The sequence below is a fragment of the Lissotriton vulgaris genome, chromosome 3_2, assembly GCF_964263255.1.
Source record: "Lissotriton vulgaris chromosome 3_2, aLisVul1.2, whole genome shotgun sequence".
NCBI lineage: Eukaryota > Metazoa > Chordata > Amphibia > Caudata > Salamandridae > Lissotriton > Lissotriton vulgaris.
The window spans coordinates 244,555,826-244,578,778 of NC_141690.1; the positions used below are offsets into that span (position 1 = coordinate 244,555,826).

The following is a 22,953-nucleotide window of genomic DNA, read 5'->3' on the forward strand; positions in this document are numbered from 1 at the left end:
GCTGCCGAGCGGCCTGGGACAGCTCAGAGGTAATGGACATTGGGGGATACGCAAGATCGGATCGGCTCCCTTCCCCCATCGGGCGGCCATCTTGCCCTTGCATCGAGGCGCTTGTCCCCCTGCGCCGCAGACTCACCACCTGGAGGGCCGCTGACCCGTACTGGGCTGCCATTGGGCGCTTCTTACGGAGGGGCGCCCCTGCGGACAGAGATCGTGCCACTGGTTGTGGGGGTGAGTGACGGCGATCCGGGCACCTCAATCGTCACGAGAACCCTGCCACCACATCGGCCTGATTACTTGCGCTCCCACTGCCTGTTCCGGCGAGTGGTTTGTACATCACTGAACGCTCCTCCATTGGGCGCTCTCTGGAGAGACGGACTTCTACATTTGCAGTCAAGGCTGTACCGGGAGAAGTAAACGGCCCTCTGCCCTTGTTTGGTCCAACTGCAATTCTGATTTGTCTGGATGCCCCCAGGTTGCTGCTGCCTGAAGGTGAGCCATAACATTTGAAATTCATATCTCCAGGGCGTCCTAGCACTGAGTCCCTGGCCTGTGGAGGCTAGGGGGAACCCTTTGCGACATATTGAAAGGGGTGCGAGACTTTCCCTTCCTGATGGCGACCCGCAAGGATAGGACCTCTAGGTCTTCTCAGCCAAACACCATTGTGCAGTATACCAGCCCGCGCATGCCATCACAGCGGATTACGCGGCAGACGGGTCCGGAAGACGGTGGAGATGGACCAGCAGAGCCTTCCTGAGCGGGGATATTAAAGGCTATACAGGGATCCCATTCTGCCTTGGAGAGGCAGATAGAGACTGTATCAATAGATGTCAATCTGCTGCGAACAGATCTCCGAAAGGTGGTGGACAAGGTCTCGGACGCTGAGGATAATATCACCCAACTGCAGGGGGAGGTGGCCTCCTTGCAGAAGATGGTCACACACCTTACGGCCACTACCCGAGCATTGGAGAGAAGAGCTGAAGACGCGGAAGGTAGGGCCCGTCGCAGCAACATCAGGGTTCTGGGAGTGCCTGAACGACTGGAGGCGGGAAATTCTGAGCGCTTCCTAGAGAGCTGGATCCGCACCCAGCTGTGTCCACACGGCCTCTCCAGTGTATTCGTCATCGAGCGGGCGCATAGAGCCCTGGTCCCCCTTCCGCGCCCAGGTGAACCTCCTAGAGCTCGAATCGAAAAGATCCTGAACTATAAAGATCGTGATTTTATCTTAAAGGCTGCAAGGGAAGCGGAGTCTCTTACGATAGAGAACAGTTGAGTGTCCATCTATCCTGATTATACCCAGCAAGTACAGGAGCAGCGGAAGTCCTACCTGGGAGTTAAGCAAAAACTCCGGGAGATGAAGCTCCAATACATGCTCTTATACCCGGCCAAGCTCAAGGTGCTCTCACAAGGCCGTGCGCACTTCTTTGAATTCCCAGCGGAGGTGTGGGAGTGGCTGGAGATACGGGGGACGACCTACCCCCCAGTGAGCACAGTGGTCCCCGTAAGTCGTGGGGGGACCCGTCCTCAGCGACGACATCGAGCTAGAGGGAGACGCCAATCTAGATCACGGGGTTCCGAGGAGCCTCGAGTCACAGTGGGAGCTGATGGTGCTCTCCTTATGAGATCGTCATCAACGGGGGCCGCCCTGGAGTCCCCGCCCCTGGGGAAATTTTGGTCCCGGATACCCTGCAAGACACTATGCCGGATACGGACTCTACGGCTCCGGTCATACCAGAAACTGGCCTTTCCGAGCCACAGTTGGAGGAGGCTCCAGCCTGAGGTACTGTCTTGTTTATGGTTTGATGTCCTCCGCTTTGAGGGACCTTTTGTTGGACTATCATTGGCTCACCGATGCTCCTAACTTCTACTAGGAGTCCCTGGATGCTGGGTGGATCAGCCAGACCTGGGGCTGATACTGGAGGACATGCACGGGGACTGTCCTGGAAAGCTGGGTCCCAAGGGGAGCTGGGAGGGGGGTGGGTGGAAATGGTTTGGTTGTGTGTGAGTGTATGTTGAGTGGGTTGGATGGGGTGGCTGTGTACGTCCTGGCACTGGCAGGGGAAGGGCGGGGTAGCATTTCTGGTTGTTGCTGTCTTCTTGCTCGTGGGGGGGGGGGGGGGGGGGGGAGTGTTTCTGAGCGGGTTTTGAGTTTGAGGGTTTCGGGGGGGGGGTGGGGGGGGTGGGATGGGGTGAGTGCGGAAAATGTTATTGGCATTGAATGTATTGTGATTCAGGTTTCTATATGACTGGCTGGGTGGGCTTGTTTTTCCGGTCTGGCTAGTGTCTGGGCCCGGAGGTGGCAGGTCGCAATGTATGTATCAAACGGCCCGGTTGGGCACTACCATCGACCATGGGTTTTAAATTCTTAACTTGGAACGTGCGCGGTTTAGGTACTTGCACCAAGAGACACAGGGTCCTTTCCTTCCTCAAGCGGCATGGGGTCTCCGTTGCGTGCCTTCAGGAGACCCATTTAGATGAGGAGGGTGCTCAGCGGCTGTCCAAGAAGTGGAGAGGCCAGATGTTCCATTCCTCCTTCTCCACGTACGCCAAGGGGGTCCTTATCTGGGTGGCACCTGGGATTCCCTGTGCTGTTCAATATGTTGAATTTGCAAACAAAACAGGTGATGGACCGAATGTGGATCAAAGTCACACATTCAACCCAGTCCAAAGATCTGGGCCCAAATGCATCGTTTTTTGCACTCCACACCACCCTGGGTTAGACAATGGCGATATGCAAATGAGCTCTGACCCTGTGCCCCATGGGAACAGTCCAGTCCGAACTACAAAAGCCATGTCCTTCCCAGAACGGAATCAAGCATCCGGGGACCGGACCGGTTTCGAGGTAACACCTCTCATCAGCCCGGCTAGCTTGACTCCAGTGGTGTGGAGTGCCTGGGACCCACGTCTGAGCATCCCCAGCAAACTTATGGCGAATTTGCAAACAAAACGGGTGATGGACCGAATGTGGATCAATGTCACACATTCAACCCAGTCCAAAGATCTGGGCCCAAATCCATCGTTTTTTTGCACTCCACACCACCCTGGGTTAGACAATGGCGATATGCAAATCAGCTCTGACCCTGTGCCCCATGGGAACAGTCCAGTCCGAACTACAAAAGCCATGACCTTCCCAGAACGGAATCAAGCATCCGGGGACCGGACCGGTTTCGAGGTAACACCTCTCATCAGCCCGGCTAGCTTGACTCCAGTGGTGTGGAGTGCCTGGGACCCACGTCTGAGCATCCCCAGCGCACTTATGCCAAATTTGCAAACAAAACAGGTGATGGACCGAATGTGGATCAATGTCACACATTCAACCCAGTCCAAAGATCTGGGTCCAAATCCATCGTTTTTTTGCACTCCACACCACCCTGGGTTAGACAATGGCGATATGCAACCGGTCCGGTCCTCGGATGCTTGATTCCGTTCTGGGAAGGACATGGCTTTTGTAGTTCGGACTGGACTGTTCCCATGGGGCACAGGGTCAGAGCTGATTTGCATATCGCCATTGTCTAACCCAGGGTGGTGTGGAGTGCAAAAAAACGATGGATTTGGGCACAGATCTTTGGACTGGGGTGAATGTGTGACATTGATCCACATTCTGTCCATCACCTGTTTTGTTTGCATTTACCGCCATAAGTGCGCTGGGGATGCTCAGACGTGGGTCCCAGGCACTCCACACCACTGGAGTCAAGCTAGCAGGGCTGATGAGAGGTGTTACCTCGAAACCGGTCCGGTCCTCGGATGCTTGATTCCGTTCTGGGAAGGACATGGCTTTTGTAGTTCGGACTGGACTGTTCCCATGGGGCACAGGGTCAGAGCTGATTTGCATATCGCCATTGTCTAACCCAGGGTGGTGTGGAGTGCAAAAAAACGATGGATTTGGGCCCAGATCTTTGGACTGGGGTGAATGTGTGACATTGATCCACATTCTGTCCATCACCTGTTTTGGTTGCAATTACTGTTCAATATGTTGAAGCAGACATTGAAGGCAGGTACCTGCTTTTGCGGATCAGGCTGGATGACCAGGAATTCTTACTCTTGAACTCCTATGCACCAAATATTAATGACCCGAGTTTTTTCTCCCGCCTTCAAGATCTCATTGTTTCTGACTTAGATGCTCCCTTCATCTGGCTTGGGGATTTCAATTGCGTATTGGACCCTGATATGGACAGACATCCTCCTCGCTCTGGCACGAAGCCGCGTATGACGGCGCGTCTCAAGGAAGTCATGCATAATTTGGGGGCTGTGGATGTGTGGCGAATGAGCCACCCCACTCAGACTATATACTTGTTACACCCCGACGCACGAAACCCATAGTAGATTGGACCGCGCCCTTTCGGCCAATGTTGCTCCGTCTCTCACCCGCTTTCTATCAGATCACGCCCCAGTGACATGTATGGCCCAATGGGCTGATCAGGCTGCCCGTCCCCGTACTTGGCGGATGCCGATGGATATCCTCCAGGACCAGGTGGGAAGAGACCATGTGGCGACTGCCCTATCGAATTACATAGATTTGAACTGGGAGAGTGGTGACCTACCCTACTCCACCAGATGGGAGGCCCTGAAGGCCTCACATACGGGGTCCGGAGGCAGCTACTCACTGAATTACGTGATGCAGAGGATGTGCTCCGCCGCTGTCAGACTCGGCCGGATCCTGACACCTCGGATCAGGAGGCGGAGAGGGCGGCCCAGGTGTCTGTACATGACATGCTCAACCGCCTTGATAAATTCACTTTGGCCAGTACAGACATCGTCTCCACCGCGAGGGTGACAAATCTGGCCGGCTTCTGGCCTGGATTCTTCGACGGGAATTGGCACCTGAGCGGATAGTTGCCCTACGAGCTCCAACTGGTAATATGGTACACTCGGAATCTGCTATTCTTGAGGTCCTCCGATCCCACCTGCAGACCGTGTATGCAGCTGACCCCTCGATCACGGAGGCCTCCTATCGGCCTATCTTCAAGACTTGGCTCTCCAGACCCTTTCGAGGGAAGCGGCGGAGGAACTAGATGCAGGGCTGACACTTCGAGAGATCAACGTCGCGTTAGCCGCCCGGCAGCGGGCTAAGACCCCAGGCGGGGACGGTTTCCCACCTGATCATTCGTTCAGTGACGTCCTGGCCCCCCTCTTGTTGCAGGTTTATAATGAAGCCCTGGAGTCTGGCATTCTACCACCCACCATGAACCAGGCAAAGGTCTGTATGATCCTGAAACCGGGTGGAGACTGTTGTGAACCCGCAGCGTTCCGGCCTACCACTCTATAATCAATACAGACGCAAAGATCCTCACTAAACTGTTGGCCACTCGTCTAGCCCCACATATGGCCCACTTGATCTACCCGGACCAGTGAGGGTTTATCCCTGGCCGTAACACGGCGATGAACTTGCGGCGCCTGAATCATATCCTCCATGAGGTACGTGGGAGGGAAGATCCCATGTACTGGTGTCAATCGACCTGGCCAAGGCTTTTGACACGGTTAACTGGGGGTATCTACTGTAGATGCTCCAGATGACGGGACTCGGGCCGGTGTTCTGTAATTGGATCAGAGTGCTCTATGGGGCACCCCGAGCTAGAGTTCGGCTTGGGTCGGCCCGCTCTGAGCAGTGGTCACTGGGAAGAGGCACTCGTCAGGGGTGCCCACTCTCCCCGCTCCTATTTGCCCTAGCAATAGAACCCTTTGCGGTTTCCGTTCGCACTGAGTTGGAGCAATGGGGCATTAAGGTGGGCGACACCGTGAACGTAATCTCCCTCTATGCCGACAACGCTTTATTCTATTTGACATCCCCTAGCGACTCGCTTCCCGCCTTAATGCGGATTCTGGACCGCTTTGGCGCAGCCTCTGAACTGCGCATCAACCTTGGAAAATATTAGATTTTCCCGCTGGCGGGCTATGCTGCCGACGAGGGCGTGGATCTCCCGTGTCTAGGGCGGAGGTGGGAGCGAGAGGCGTTCCGCTATCTTGGCATTCAGGTGGCCTCGACCGACTAACACCTGCTGGCCCGCAACGCCGACTGAGTGCTCCAGACTCTACACCAGTCTGTGTCCTTCTGGAACACGCTTCCTCTCTCCCTTATGGAACGATTGGCGGTTGCCAAGATGGTGATGCTCCCTAGAATGTTATATATCTTGCAAAATACCTTGTGCCCGCTTCCCCCTCGAATATTTCGCACGCTCGATTCACTGCTCACATCTCTGCTCTGGGCGGGCGGGCGTAGCAGAGTTGCTCTACGCACAGTGGTCCGGAGTTGCGAGGAGGGAGGCCTGGAGGCCCCAAGGTTCGACCTATTACTATGCGGCACAGCTCCTGCCAGCTGCACGGTGTTTTGCTGATGAGGACAACTGGGAGCTGCAACTACTGATGGGCAGAGCAAACGAGAAGGCTCTGAGAGAGGCTTTGATGCAGGGAAGGGGAGCAGACGAGGCTTTGCCCTACGTGGTACGACACACGGCGGGAGTTTGCCAGTGATTTGTAGAGAAGGTATTGAGACGAGCCCCCTTCCATAGGGAGCTGCCGGTGTGGATCTTAGCCCCGGTGCTCCGGATGGAGGAGAACGTGTCCTACCGGGAATGGCGGGACGGAGTATGTGAGACCCTGGCGGATCTCTATCCGGATGACTCCTTTGTGTCCTTTGAATGGGCCACGGAGTCCTTTGAATTGAGCAGAGGGCAATACCTGCACTACAGAGGGCTCCAGGACGTGGCTAAAACAACGTGGCCTCAATTCCAGGAGGCGCCTCCGCTGACCCACACCCTCGACATCCTTTTATCATGCAGTAGAGGAAGGAGGCTGGTCTCCCTATTGTACTCAGCCATGCGACGGGATTTGACCTCACCGACCGCACCGTCCTGGGAGGCGGACCTGGGATGGCTCTGCAGCCGGGACAACGCAAACGTATTGGGCTCCTGACCCGAAGGTTTTGTGTAATGCGCGGTTCAAGCTGATCCACTTTAACTTTGTCCGCCGCACCCACATGACCCCGGTCTCTCTGAATTGTATTTCTGCGGATAGGCGACAACTGCCCTAGGTGTGGAGCGGAGAGAGCTGGATTCTTCCATCTAGCCTGGGAGTGCCCACAGGTCGGTAACTTTTGGAGGGAGGTGGTGGACCATATTGGTCGTGCTACAAAACTCCGGATTACTCTGGATCCGCTCCATTGTCTCTTGGCCCTGGTACCCAAGCTCAAAAAGAGGAACCTGTCCTACAAGTTTCTACAATTATTGCTAGTCTTGGCAAGGCGGCGTGTGGCCATAACTTGGAAGGGGCAGAGAGCTCCAGAGACGTCCCTCTGGCTGAGAGATGCTAGAGAATGGTCCCTAGCTGAGGAGACGCATATGCAGCGCACACGCCGGGATGGGAACCTCCAGGATGACCTGCTTGCCTAGAGGATGATGTGTGCAGAGGGGTTGACGGATGAGGATTCAGATGCCACTAGTGCCGAATTGTTCAACCCTAGGGAGTCTGGTTCCGAGGGAGACGGGGAGGGAGATGGGTTGGAGGGCCCTGGTCCGGGGTAACGCCCTGCTCAGCGCGCACTAATGTTCCCTGTTGTATATATCTGTGATTTGCTTTGATTTCCGAATGTCTACTTCTGGATGTGATGTCTGCGCCTTCGGGCCCCACATGGATGACCTGACTTTTCCACATACTCTATTACTGATGCCACGCACAGGGGGGTTGTTTGTTCTATGTTAAAACTGTGTTCTATTGGAAAGCATATCTATCCAGAGGGATAGGGGTAGGATTACATGGAGGACATAGGAGTGTATATATATATATATAAAAATCAGCAGATATAACGATGTATGCATACTGTTCATATACGGCTATGATTACTTGTGACATGCTCTGACTCTACGCAGCCCAGCCTCCGGGATGTGGGCCCAAATGGCTGTGTTTTACCCTGAACGTTGCATGTATTCTTTGTCCTCGGCTTATCGGGGAGGCTATGAAGACCTGTGCCTTCTGTGTTTTCGCAATAAAAATATTTTTCAACAAAAAAAACTGGACACTAGGATAGTCAATCCCTACAGGAGCACCGAAGTACTCGCGTTACCTCACCCACGGGCTGCGGGTGCCTAAGTGTCAAAGTGTGTAGGGTTTCTCGTTGTTTTCTATGGAGCCTTGAAAGAAGATGCTGCAGGCGACCAGGAGAAAGATGTCCGGGTGGATCCAAGGGTGGATCGAGGATGAAGAAGACCTGAAAGCAGAGGGGACAGAGTCTAGGTCACTAGCCAGTGACCGGGTGGAACCAGGGAGGAATCAGGCGCTGTTGTGAAGCTGGTCTTTGCAGCCACGTGGACCAGGAGGCGTCTAGGACGACCAGGTGCTGGAGAGGAGCTGTCCCACGAAGGTTCTCGCAGATGGAGGGGTCGACTTCAAGATAGGAGCCAACAAGCCTAAGCAAAGGCAACCCACGCAGGACACACAAAGAGCTTCTGGTGCAGACCAGGAGGGTCTGAGGTACTTCACCTTTTCAGGGAAGCAAATGCCAGTCTGGAGCAACCAGGATCGTCGCCACAGGGCTACTAGCCAACTGGCCTGCAACCGGGACAACGCGTCGAGTAGAACACAAGCAGAAGGGCCCCACGCAGATCTGGAGTGTGGAGAGCTGGTCTTCGGTGCAAGTGGAGCTCGGTGTCGGGGTGTCTCAGTCCCCAGTGCACAGCTTCGAGGAGGCCTCAGGAGCTGCGCTGTTAGCAAGTTGAAGACTTTCCAAGTTGCCTGGTTCCACGGGTTCCGACGCCTTCCACGGGGCTCAGCTGTGCTGGAGTCGTGCAGTGGGGTCAGAGAGGTACGGGAGTCGAGGTCTTGTCAGGCTCTTTGCTCGGGTTCCGGTGGGAACGGGGAGAAAGCAAGCCGTCGAGTTGCTGGATGGTGCCTGGTTGCGCAGGGTGGTCACTCCTTGGCCACAAGGGAGATTCTTCAGTCTTCAGCTCAGATGAATGTCAAAGGGTCCAGAGTTTCGTCTCAAGTCGATTCCAGGATTAATCTAAAGTCTCCTGGGTCAGCTCCTACCTTTATACAACTAAAGGGGGCTGGTTTACTCACTAGGTCCCTCCTATGGGTGGGACCAGGAAGGGGGGTGGTTACACCCCCTCTCCTTTGTTCAGTTTCGTGCCAGAGCTGGGGCTGGAGTGCCCCAGCAACTGGTTTGAACTGCGGTATGCATGAAGCACCTAGTTGGCCTCAGGCAGTGTCTCAATCTATTCAGCCCTCCCTGTCCCAATACACATCCTCCTGTCTGGGGTGGTGGTCGCACCTCCCCAAGCAGGAAACCTATTGTCCAAACCTCAGAGACTGGAAGGACTCCCAGCAGCAGGAGGTCTGTGGCAGCAGCATCCATTTTGTGATGCTGGGGCTCTGGTTAACTTTAACCGGGATCGTTGGACTTAACATGTCTTCTCCCTCTAGAAGGGTGGAATGCTACACCCGTCGCCAGAATTGGTGAGGGGGTAGTATTCCAAAGCCTAGGACACCTTACACAACATGTTTGGATAAAGCCAAACCAAAGTTAGCATCTAACCGCGAGGATTATAATGCACTTGAGAGTATATGGTATGGCGATATCATAGAACAGCTAGAAGGACATGGTTCCGAAAGCTGAAGACAGGCTCAGCTCATGCTAGAGCACCATCTCACACATAACAGAGCACTCTGCCTCCAAGATTGTTAAGGCCTGCCATAGGAGTGACTTATAGGTTACTATGTGCCTATATATAAGGTAGGTATAGGGATACTATACCTAAGCAAGGGGTGATTACACGACCTTGCCCCAGCTGAGTGATCAGCCAGTTGTGTCAATGTGAGTGGCCAGCCAGGGGTGGCATAATACATGCTGCAGCCCCTGGTAGGCCTTGGATGCACCTATGCCCTGGGTACCTATAGTACACTGTACAGGGGCTCATAAGGTGACCCAGTATCCAATTGGAGATGTACCCAGGGTACATGGAGTCCATTTTAAAGAGAGCAGCTAGCCTGGGGCCCCGATTAGCAGGATCCCAGGCCAATTAAGTCGAAAACCAGCTAAACACTAGGCAAAAAATCTGGGGTAACCATAGTCAGGTATCCACCTTCCTACAGTAATCATCCTAAATGACTATTTCTTAAACTTGTTCAGCTGTCTCAGATTCAGTATTGGTCTTCATTGACCAGTCTTCTTGATTAGGGAGAGCCTGGAATAAAATCATTGGTTCCTTTGCAATTTGGGGTCAATTTATAAAGCGCCTATAAAGAGACGCATAAGAATTTCAATTTGAAGCTCCTTCAAACTAGGGGTCTCAAAATGAACTCGAACGCATGACTTGATTGGCAATATGCATCACCCATTTGTCTGATGTTATATTCCTCCATGTGGGACCACTACCTTTTAAAAACTAGGTGGAAAAGAGGGTAAAAGCTGTGAGTCAAGCCCTTTTTTGATTGATTGTTTTGTGCTTGTGAAGAAGCGTCCTTCCTGAAGACTTCCCGTAAGACTGTTGTTGGTCGCGACTGAAGAAGTATTCTTGATTGTGTCCAGACCCGGTTTGAGAATAATATGAACATCCCTGGCCTCCATATCGATTGAATCCTCCTCTAGAAGTTTGTGATCTTGAGCCACAAAAATCAGGCATTTCAAATCTACAATACTGCGGAAGTCCTAATGCCTTTGCAGTGTCTGTTTTAAGAACTTGTGAAGCCTCAACTACATGCTTGCGAAAAATAGTGAGGACATCAAAAGGCATGCCATGAATATAGGATTAGACGTCAGCACGGGAGGCTATAGACTTTAACCAGCCATGTATTCTTACTACAGTACATCATGTCAGTTGGTGAAAACCGGTGATCGAGACAAACGTTGCTGCATCAAAATGAAGACAGAGGAAAGCTGTCCGTTCTGTAGGATTGTTCCCTACTTCATAACGACCTACAATTGCCAGGGCACTAGCTGTCTTATTGAGATTGCTGCGATAGACCTAATTCTTCAGTCCAGATTATCAATGCTCTTGCAATCCTTGTCTGGAAAATCGGAGGATTGCATTGATGTGGTCTTGGTTCTTCCCTGAGCCTGCTGAAGAAATGACACTGCTGAAGAAATGACAATCCTATTTCGTATTATCAGTGAGACAAGTTGTATCCAGAGCCTTATACTTTCTCAAGAGAAGGTATCACCGCTGCAACTGTAGCTGGTGTCCTCATTAATTGTAATCCTTCTGACTGAACAATCAAGAATGGGTGTGGTTTTAACAGACTTGCGAGGTTGCTCTTTAATGTCATATAAAAAATGAATAGTTGATCTACAGACGTCATCGGTAGATTGACTTTCGTGGCATCTCTTTCTATTAATGAATAACATTTAGAGATTTGTAGGTATCGGTCTATCATTTCCACATGGGACAATGAATTCCACTCTTGTATCATTCCTGTCCTCCATTGTCTTGTGAAACTTCAGCCACCTCCCCAACTATATCAGAATATACCAAACCATTAGAGCTAACGTCATCCATGTCCTCTCTGTGAACAGATGTTTGCGCTGGAGGGAAGCGATATTAGCAATGATTGCTGAGATGGTGAAATCAGAGTAGGAGCAGATTGGGGGTGTGGGAGAATAGGTGTAGCAGTTAACACCATTGAGGATTACCAGCTGATTGATGTGGGAATAAATTATTGAAAGTCTCCATCATCTGTTGCAACGTTGTTAAAAAGGCCATTGGCATTCGAACCACATCTGGTTCCCTATAATATCTTAGTAGTTTCTCGTATATCAATTTCAGTAGTTTGAGGCATAGCCTTGCTGTGTGGAGGAATAATCACTAGCCTTCTCGGTAGGATTGCATTTTTTTGGGCTAAGATAAACGGAACTCCTTTAATGGTGATGTGTAGAAGTAGTCATTGATGGTCTTGTTGTCGATGCCTTTGAAGAGATGTCTTTTGAAGATTTATTTTTCTTCACTACAGATTTGATCACCTCTATAGCATCTAGAGGTTTGCTTGTATGTTTATCCTGCAAATTAGCAGATGAGGTGGCTGCAAGCGCTGTACCATATAAATCATGCTCAGAGGGGCACTTTTCACAGAATCTTACCCTGAGGGAGGGCATCTCCTTTAGGAGGAGCACTCTCTTTGGCCAAAAGGAATAATGCAACCTCCTTTTTCGGTTTAAGAATTTTATTTGAAAAAGTTTGACACAAACAAAAAAACAATTGCACTTTGATGCCTTATAAAGTGGATAACAGCAATAAACATGCTTACAATGTGGGCCATCTGTGTAAATTCTACCTCAAGGTGAACAAGGTTTAAAAAGAACATTTTCTCGATCAGCCATGGTCAGAGTTGGTGACAGTTGGTTGTCAGGACAAAAGGTCTCCTTGGTCCAGAAAATAACAAACACATAGTACCTCTATGCTCAAGATAGGGCTGATTCAAACCCAGGACTGAACAAAATAGTAACAATTTCAAGTTCACTAAAGGGTCAGAGCAGAGCTCTGCCAGTGGCCCCCTCATACTGACAATCAGTAAAAAGTTGAGCTATGGTGGCCTCTAGGGGTGGTAGGGGAGCTTAAGCTCCCAGCTCATTGAATGAAGTTTGGGTTCTTTTAAATGATGTGGATATGCTACTTAAGATACTATGTTGTTACAGGCCTATGGCCCATTTGCATTATACAAGGAATGCTTTATGTATCTACACTGTTTACTGCTATATTAATGTAATAGGGATTTCCAGCCCAACAACGGGGAATGATTCAAGCCTGTGAATATATAAAAAATTCAATGTTGGAGAATGAGCAAGTATCTCATTATGAAAGTAATCTCTTTAACCACTGCCCACAATTTATGCCTTCTGTTACAGGTTGCCTGTCATGCAATTTAGATGTGTTTAACATACAGATAAATTCAACTAATGGCTACGTACAACTTTAACTACAGTTCTGAAAAAGTCTTTAAAGGCAAACTTTGCCTACCATCAGTGAAGTCCTGAGGGTACACTGGCAACCTGCGGGATATATCTTCAAAAATCCCATTCCCAATATTATAAAAGTCCTGGATCTAAAAAAAAAAAAGAAAGGCAATGTCATGACAGATATGAACCTCATTCAAACATGAAAAGAATTTGTTATAGCAGAACATTAAGGATCTAAATAGTTTCCTGTCTTACATGGAAAACAACCATGCTTGTGCTCTGATATAGAAAAACAAAATTTCATTTCTATTAGTAATTTTTTTATTGTGGAATTAAATTTAATAACAATGATATAACATTCAATCCAATAAGAAATGGCCAAGCTTGACTACACCTCATTTGGCTCGAACAGACTTCTATATTCTACATTGAATTGACTTCCCAGTAGAGACTTGGTTGCCAGAGGGACACTGAATTATCACCCCACGCTGTGTTAAGACAATTTATCGTTCTGTTTTTTAACATCTGATTGTGTTTCCACACTTTTCATCTTGAGATATTCCAACCCATGACACACAGGCAGTCATTCGAGCCATAGTAGGCCTCTTTTTTACCAATCGTCCTACACTTGACGCACCACCGATGCCTTTCACCTTGGCACGACGTTCATAGTGATTTTCATCGCCAGCCCATGTTTGGGAGAAACACATTGGCTGTCTACATTGATGCAAATTGAGCACACTTGAAATGATTACAAGACTGCAATCACCGACTTTTTGTTTATCTACCTGTATACCTTAGATCCTTTTACATGATTGTACTGCCTCTCATCCACCCCAGTTTGTATAGTCTACTTTGACACATTCTTTCCTGGCACATAGCAACAGTTTTACGTTAATGACAAGGATTTTTACAGATATAGCTAGCAACAGGGGCAACAGTAAAGGAGACTACTGAGAAGGATGGGGAATCTGTGGAGGCATGAAGCATAGAAACAAGAGTGGTGAAGCCCACAGGAGGGAAGAGATATGCTGGTTTGTTTTACATTCCATCGCAGTCACGTCTACAGCCACATTTATGGGGGCTAGTGAAACGTAACTAGGTGAGCTTCCACAAAAGAAGGAGCTTGAAACATTTATGAGTCTTAACATGAAGGTGTTACTTAATAAGTGCAACAATGGTGAACACATTGGAAATAATTACTGCTGAGAACAACCATTTTCAACATTATGTCTTTGCCAAAGTCCCTTTCCAAACAACAGAATTCGCCATATCACTCTGGAGACATTTTTAAGTAGGTGGTGCAAGAAAAATGCCAAAGATGCATGTTCAAAGGATGTAGTGAAGCGTATCTAGTGAGTCTATTCTCAGCGGAAATAAAGATCTTTTAATAGCACTGTGTGCTGCAAAGGCCCAAGAGACTCTGCTGTCTGCAGGGGTGCCAAAGAGAGAGTTGAAAGGTGGGACATAATAGGCATCTCCAGAACGGCTCAAATGTGTTCAATTGCTTGAATAGTCGTTCATGGGAATATGAATAGAGTCATACGCAGATCTACAAATCTCTATGCTTAGGGTTGGTCAGTGAAAACATGCTGTAGGCCTGATCCTGTAGTTTTTTTCAGTGGAAGCTAATCGGTAAGATATCTTGTGTGTAAATATCGAAAAAAATACAGACCACTCTGGATCTGATTTTCCCTGGCCTTATTACCATTGTTTTTTATTACATTTATTGTACTTCTATTTTATTTGTGGTTTTGTATAGCACTGATAAGACTTTACTGTGCTGTGTTTTACACAAGTTACAGGGTCAAAAAATAACAAGGAGATGAAGAGTTTTAAAACACATACATGGCAGGAGGAAGTTAGTATGCTCCGAGGGGCAGGCAAGATGAATGTAGTTTCAAACATGAGGCACAGGACATAAGAATTATTTGAGGATGCTTTTCTTTCTGAAGGTGTGGTGTTCAAGTCAAAGGGAACCCAGCTACATCATTTCAGTTGGCTACATTAGATCAAGTTTATTGCCTTGGTAGTTTGAAGATCCAGACTGTATTGCTTTATGTATAATGCATGCAAAAACAACAGGTGATGGACCGAATGTGGATCAATGTCACACATTCAACCCAGTCAAAAGATCTGGGTCCTAATCCATCGTTTTTTTGCACTCCACACCACCCTGGGTTAGACAATGGCGATATGCAAATCAGCTCTGACCCTGTGCCCCATGGGAACAGTCCAGTCCGAACTACAAAAGCCATGTCCTTATGTATAATGCAGGCAAATTTAAAAGTATTCCTCCTTTCAATCAGAACCCAACTCTGTGAAATCAACATAGGTATGATATGGTTGCACTTTCTGGTTTCAGAGACCAGTCTAACTGCAGCATGAAATTCTGCCTACAGGGAATGGAGATGTAGTTATGGTGTTGAAGTCAATAAGTAGTTGCCTTAGCTTACGTTAGAGAGGACTAGTGACTGGACAGCTTGTTTGAATTCTGCATTGTAAAGGAAGGGTTTTATCCCACATAAAACTAATTTGTAATTTTTCTCCTTTTGCTAATGTTGCTCATGTGGGTTTGGAGCTTGATATTCTTACCTAGCACCAAGCCCAGTGATTTGCCACAATTTACGATTGGCAACAAGCCAGGAGGTTGACTGTTTCATCCATGATTGCAAAGGGATTGAGCAGTTGAGGTAGAGATCACCTTAATTTAGGATACCTCGGACTAATGTGCCTAATTGCCAGACAATCTAGGACAGTGACATGAGACAGTGATATTTTATTCATCAGTGCCAACAAGTGACATTGTATAAAGTCACGGCGCCGCTTACAACCCAGTTTCGTGTGTTCGTGACGTCAGTCTCTACAGACATACATCACTTGTTCATGCTGGCATAAATTTTCTTTAGTACCAACATGCATGCAGCCATTACAAACTCAATATTTATAGATTTGTGTGTGCAGAAGCCTTGTAATAGAATTGTTTTATTCACTGATTGTCAAAAGACAATTCCACCGAACTGGGAGGTGGGAGGGCAGGTGAGGAAGAAAACAAGTTACTTACCTGTAACTTTGGCTCTCCAGTATTGGAAACTTTCATAGATTCCCATGCTTGAAGTTTCCAATACTGGAGAACCAATGTTACAGGTGTGTAACTTGTTTTTTACTCCAGTATTGGAACTTTCATAGATTTCCATGCTTGTATCAGAGTAGCTAGCAGTTATTAGCACATTTTTGGAACCATGGCCATCATAAAACCTAGAAAAAGCAATAGCAAATTCACCACAATGAAAATTTAAACAGCTAATAACATATTTAGCAACATTAGAAAATATAAACACATGAGGTTCAAAAATGTGCAAGAGCTAAAAAAAAAAAAACAGTAAGATGGAAGGAGGGATGAAAGGGAAAGCTCACCACTACTGAGAGATGATCCCCAGGACTGCTTGGCCGACAGCTGTGTCACTCTGCATGCAGAATCCAGCCAGCAATTGTAAGAAAGTGGCTCTATATATATAGACTGGACCAAAGCAAGGTACAATGTGTATAGAGTCCCCAATCCCCAGAGGTATAACAGAGGCTAAAGTCAGATCTGTTTAAGTCAAAGGGAAATCCCTGGACTATATATTATATGCACCGTATCTTTTCTCTGCGTACATTCACCTCAGTCAGGCCTTACCATTTTCATACCTTATCAAACCAACACAAAAATATGACGTTTACAATCTTTGTGACTTTATTAAAAACTCTTGTAATACACATTAAAAACAGACTTGTATCTGTGAGACATTAAAACAATAGGTAATGCAGTTGTATCAACTCAAATACATGTCAATATATACATGTGCAAATTACAACGGCGAAAAAGTACATTCCTGTAAATCAGAAATAAATAAATACAAACAATAATCATCAAAATTGCACCCAATATATGCTGCTAAATTGCATGGAGTAAACCTCTTCCCCACCCTAGGTTGAACTTTTTCCCTATTCTTGTTTAAACCTGACCCAGAATCCTCTTATAGATGTCACACATGGATATACATTTGATGATAAAGATCACAGTAACCACAATCCAGGTATATCTGTTCTCTGTTAGGGATCTAACTGGGTTCTATATTAAAAATGCATCAACGCGTTTCGGTGTTCACAACTGGTATGTCTACACCTTCATCAGGACTGCTGATATGTGGGGTTCATCATTTTTCTATATCTTTAACTGCGTGCAAAACAAAAATATACAGTTAGAAAACCTTTAGTTGTCATTTAGTTTTTATTCGCAGCATTTATTAATACCGGACCTATGGCCCGTTCCCCTAACTGCCTATCCCTCAAATACTGTGTTTCACCACAATTTCATTGCTCATGGGCTTCTGTACTCCCCATTCACTCCTTCATCTTTAACAAAAGAAAATGTTTTCTTTACTTGTAAGACCTTTTGTCCACCTATAATGATGTTGTATTAGGGAGATTTTTTTTTTAAAAAAGAAAGGAGTCAAACATTACATTGGACCTACAGTTGCCAAATGTCCCTCCGTTATATTTGGGTGTTGGATTCTCATTCATTCCTCCCATTTGTGACTTCATTCTCTCTACTTCATTCATGCCTCAAATCCTTGATTCGCCGGGAAAGGTAAAAAGATTTTTACCTTGCTATCAGGAGGATATATCCTTGATTTTATTCTGTGTCCCCTGCCGTAGTATGACAAGTGGATCTACCTGTGGGATCAAGATATATTTTCTTTAAAGGGTGAGTTTCTAAGTCCCTTACTAAACATAATCTACATAGCTTCGGTTTTTACCTTAGTCTAACTCCGCAAGCTTTCACTTGTTTCCTTCTCATCCTAAAGGTGAGCGTCTTGTTTTGCAGTTCTATTTGGCAGTATAAAATTCTCTTTGCTTTTGGCGCTATAGGTGTTAAAAGACAGGGATAACAGGCGGATTATATAATATTCTGTGTCTGCACGGTGATTTCCTTTTTTGCCTGCACACACAATTTGGGCATACATTTACCTTTATTCGTGTTTCAGCAGTATTTCCTAATTGGGTTTCTTTCATGCGTTGTCTTGAGCTTGATAAAATTATTTCTGTAAATAATGGACAACGTCTGTTTTAGTATCATTCCTATTACCTCTTTTACATATTGTTTACCCATAGGGTGGTTCATACCTTAGTAATGTAAGAATTCATCACAACGAGGTGTAGCGTTTATCTTGTTGCATTCCCAAGAACTGGATATGTTCTGCGAGGGAATAACAGGGAAGCCCTCCATTATTTAAGTTTACTTATAGAGTATTCTTTACCTAAACAAATTTATAATATTCGTATGGAGCAAGGGTGGTTGAATGGTGTTCGCTGCCATTATTTTATATACAATGACACCACCACCGGCCATCTCTAAAAAGAGTGTCCTTGTTGGTTATTATTATTTAAAACATATTTCTAAAACTCTTGGAGGGTGCATGGGTTGTTGGTGCTAACTGACATTATTCTATATATGTTATAAGGGACACCCACTCTCTCTAAGAAAGCATTAGGCAATTTCAAATGTGGCTCGTGTAGTGTGTGTGAGCTCTGCCTAGAAACCAAAGAAATCACTCTAAATTCTTCTAAACACAAAATTACCACTCTCAACAACTGTAGGAGCAAAAACGTTGTGTATTTAATCCTATGTCCCTGCGGATGTGGGTACATAGGGGAAACGGGTAGAGAACTAAGACTTAGAATAGGTGAGCACAAATCAGCAATAAGAACCAACAAAGAGAATGCACCCTTAGTAAACCACTGGAAGCAGAAAGGCCATAAGATTGATGATATAAGATGGGTGGTTCTGGAAAAAATTATAGAACAGACGAGGATGGGAGACAGCAGAAGGAGACGTAAACTGCAAGAACAATGGTACATTGTTAAATTTAACACTATCAAACAAGGTCTTAATTCAAAAGAGGACTGGGAAACTCATCTAGCTATAGAATGCAAAGGAAGGGAGTTAAGAATTCTTTTAAAATAAAGAAAAACTACAAATAAAACACATCAATAAAAAACAAGATAGTTCTTCAGACTTCATAGTGTTTAAAATGTATATACTTCCGACACCGTAAATTCCTTCTGACTTCATAGGTCTAAAATTCATATACTCCCGATACCGTAAATTCCACACACACAAACTAATATAATATCGGCTAGTAACACTATCCCCCAAAACATGAAACGAGCAATCTAGGATAGTAACTCAGAAGGAGGAGGGACGCATACCAAAGTATCGTGTGTTTGAAGCACTTACCCCCTAAAAATATTAACCACCCTGTCCTTAGTCATCAAATGGAATATTTTTCAAAATAGGGTAATATACCTATAGTAAATATAGCGCCCGGATATAACACCAAGATGGGGGCGATATATACATGAAGAAAAGAAAGACACGCGCAGGTGTAGAAAAATATCATAATCACACCGAACAAATTGATATCACAAAGGGAGATGTGTAAATAACCTTGTGCAAGAAGGTCCCAAAATATATGTTTAACACACACACGGCATAATACCATATCGGTTTTTTTAAATAAACAACGCGCTTTAATACTAAATAAACGTTTCCAACAACAACGCCTAAGCGCGATGGGGGGTTTTCCAAATAACATTTGTATAAAATAGAGTACACACCAATCCCCTGGACTCTCCGAAATAACTATTAATATATTTAGGGAGATAGTCTCATAGTAAACAAACCGCCGATATAGTAAACAAACCGCCGATATACACTCTAAGATGGCGGAGCTAGAAACGGATAGGGAAGGTAGATATGCGCATGCGCTAAAATAACGCACACACCGGTGAACAATAAGGTAGTTCCACGCTTGGTACAAATAGAGGAGGCAAATCGTCTAGAAACAAACAGCGAAAAAGACGAGGCAGACGAGGTGGATGCGAGCATTTACCAACATTCAGGTAAGGGGGAATTGGACTGAGGGGTTAGAACTCTGGGGCAGACAAAAGACCTTAACAAGATAACCAGGGTCTACTCCTAGTCTTAGAGAGAGTGGGTGTCCCTTATAACATATATAGAATAATGTCAGTTAGCACCAACAACCCATGCACCCTCCAAGAGTTTTAGAAATATGTTTTAAATAATAATAACCAACAAGGACACTCTTTTTAGAGATGGCCGGTGGTGGTGTCATTGTATATAAAATAATGGCAGCGAACACCATTCAACCACCCTTGCTCCATACGAATATTATAAATTTGTTTAGGTAAAGAATACTCTATAAGTAAACTTAAATAATGGAGGGCTTCCCTGTTATTCCCCCGCAGAACATATCCAGTTCTTGGGAATGCAACAAGAAAAACGTTACACCTCGTTGTGATGAATTCTTACATTACTAAGGTATGAACCACCCTACGGGTAAACAATATGTAAAAGAGGTAATAGGAAAGATACTAAAACAGACGTTGTCCATTATTTACAGAAATAATTTTATCAAGCTCAAGACAACGCATGAAAGAAACCCAATTAGGAAATACTGCTGAAACACGAATAAAGGTAAATGTATGCCCAAATTGTGTGTGCAGGCAAAAAAGGAAATCACTGTGCAGACACAGAATATTATATAATCCGCCTGTTATCCCTGTCTTTTAACACCTATAGCGCCAAAAGCAGAGAGAATTTTATACTGCCAAATAGAACTGCAAAACAAGACGCTCACCTTTGGGATGAGAAGGAAACAAGTGAAAGCTTGCGGAGTTAGACTAAGGTAAAAACCGAAGCTATGTAGATTATGTGCAGTAAGGGACTTAGAAACTCACCCTTTAAAGAAAATATATCTTGATCCCACAGGTAGATCCACTTGTCATACTACGGCAGGGGACACAGAATAAAATCAAGGATATATCCTCCTGATAGCAAGGTAAAAATCTTTTTACCTTTCCCGGCGAATCAAGGATTTGAGGCATGAATGAAGTAGAGAGAATGAAGTCACAAATGGGAGGAATGAATGAGAATCCAACACCCAAATATAACGGAGGGACATTTGGCAACTCTAGGTCCAATGTAATGTTTGACTCCTTTCTTTTTTTAAAAAAAATCTCCCTAATACAACATCATTATAGGTGGACAAAAGGTGTTACAAGTAAAGAAAGATTTTTTTGAATTTTTTTTTTCTTTCGTTAAAGATGAAGGAGTGAATGGGGAGTACAGAAGCCCATGAGCAATGAAATTGTGGTGAAACACAGTATTTGAGGGATAGGCAGTTAGGGGAACGGGCCAAAGGTCCGGTATTAATAAATGCTGCGAATAAAAACTAAATGACAACTAAAGGTTTTCTAACTGTATATTTTTGTTTTGCACGCAGTTAAAGATATAGAAAAATGATGAACCCCACATATCAGCAGTCCTGATGAAGGTGTAGACATACCAGTGGTGAACACCGAAACGCGTTGACGCATTTTTAATATAGAACCCAGTTAGATCCCTAACAGAGAACAGATATACCTGGATTGTGGTTACTGTGATCTTTATCATCAAATGTATATCCATGTGTGACATCTATAAGAGGATTCTGGGTCAGGTTTAAACAAGAATAGGGAAAAAGTTCAACCTAGGGTGGGGAAGAGGTTTACTCCATGCAATTTAGCAGCATATATTGGGTGCAATTTTGATGATTATTGTTTGTATTTATTTCTTTCTGATTTACAAGAATGTACTTTTTTGCCGTTGTAATTTGCACATGTATATATTGACATGTATTTGAGTTGATACAACTGCATTACCTATTGTTTTAATGTCTCACAGATACAAGTCTGTTTTTAATTTGTATTACAAGAGTTTTTAATAAAGTCACAAAGATTGTAAACGTCATATTTTCGTGTTGGTTTGATAATGTATGAAAAGGGTAAGGCCTGACTGAGGTGAATGTACGCAGAGAAAAGATACGGTGCATATAATATATAGTCCAGGGATTTCCCTTTGACTTAAATTGTCGTTAGTACCCTGTTCCCTGGAACTCAGTGGGGTCTTCTCTTTCTTGTGAAATCATAAAGTCAGATCTGACCTTACTCTCTAATGTGGAAGCTTGGTAGAGCAGTAAGGCAGTATCAGAGGACAGTGTAAAGCATTTGTTTTACACACTCAGTCAGTAAAAGGTTTCACACACTCAAGAATCGAAGAGTTGTTTTTATATCAAAAGATATAGTTGGTTTATTTTAGAACCAACATGTATCAAAATATACTTTTCTCAATATGAGTGACTTTAGGTAATTACTTTGCAGAAAGGAAATAGACTTGATAAGTACAATAGTTACTGGGGTTGCAATAGGCAACACAATTCTTAACACAATTTAACATTGAGCTCAATGGGTTGTTCTATATAAATGCAGTTGATTACTTTCAGGATTACTTTTATAACCACAGGACTGGATCCTGGATTCAGTCCCAGGACCTAAGTAAAAGCGTTATGGTTACAGTTGTAATTTTTAAAAGATATAAATGTATTTTTAAAGTTGACACTTTGAAACTTTTCAGAGAAAAACTAGCAATGTTATCCTATGGAAGGAAATTCAAGTCACAGGTAAAGTAGGTTCTCGTTACTTTTGTAATCCAGTACTGGACTCCAAGGTTCAGCACTGGGACCTCTACCTAAGACAGGTAAGTATTTATGTTTCAGTAGTTGGTACGATTTTTAAAGAATATTTGTAATTTGCAAAAATCAACAAAACAGTCAATGGTTTCCTATGGAAGAAAAGGCAGGTAATTAGTAAGTAAAGTTGAGATTACTTTTGCGGTTCAGTACTGAACTAGAAAGTACAGCACTGGCTTCTCTCCTGATCCCAGGTGAGTATTTCAGAAATCATTATTCGGCTGATTTTAGAGGAATATTTTAAAGTTTCAAAACTCCACACTTTCAGTGAAAACCAGTCAATGTTAGCCTATGGAAGGAAACTGAGTTATCAGCTTTCAGGTAAGTACTCGACTGGTGAGGTTGAGGTTCTGGGCATAGACTCAGGGGTCTCCCAGGGTTGGAAAAGTACAGTTGTTACACCCTCAGCGGCACAGGTGCTGCCGGGTGCAGAGAGAG

At 45.5% G+C, this 22,953-nt stretch overlaps 1 protein-coding gene across 3 annotated transcripts in view; it reads right to left on the reverse strand.

Annotated features, from left to right (window-relative positions):
- Positions 1–22,953, reverse strand: part of SLC4A11 (solute carrier family 4 member 11) — a 1,871,484-nt gene that overhangs the window by 658,377 nt on the left and 1,190,154 nt on the right. For all 3 annotated transcript variants that reach the window (XM_086964299.1, XM_086964301.1, XM_086964302.1), the window contains exon 9: positions 12,942–13,026. In XM_086964299.1, coding sequence (XP_086820425.1) covers positions 12,942–13,026 — 85 coding nt within the window. The remainder of the gene's footprint in view (positions 1–12,941; positions 13,027–22,953) is intronic.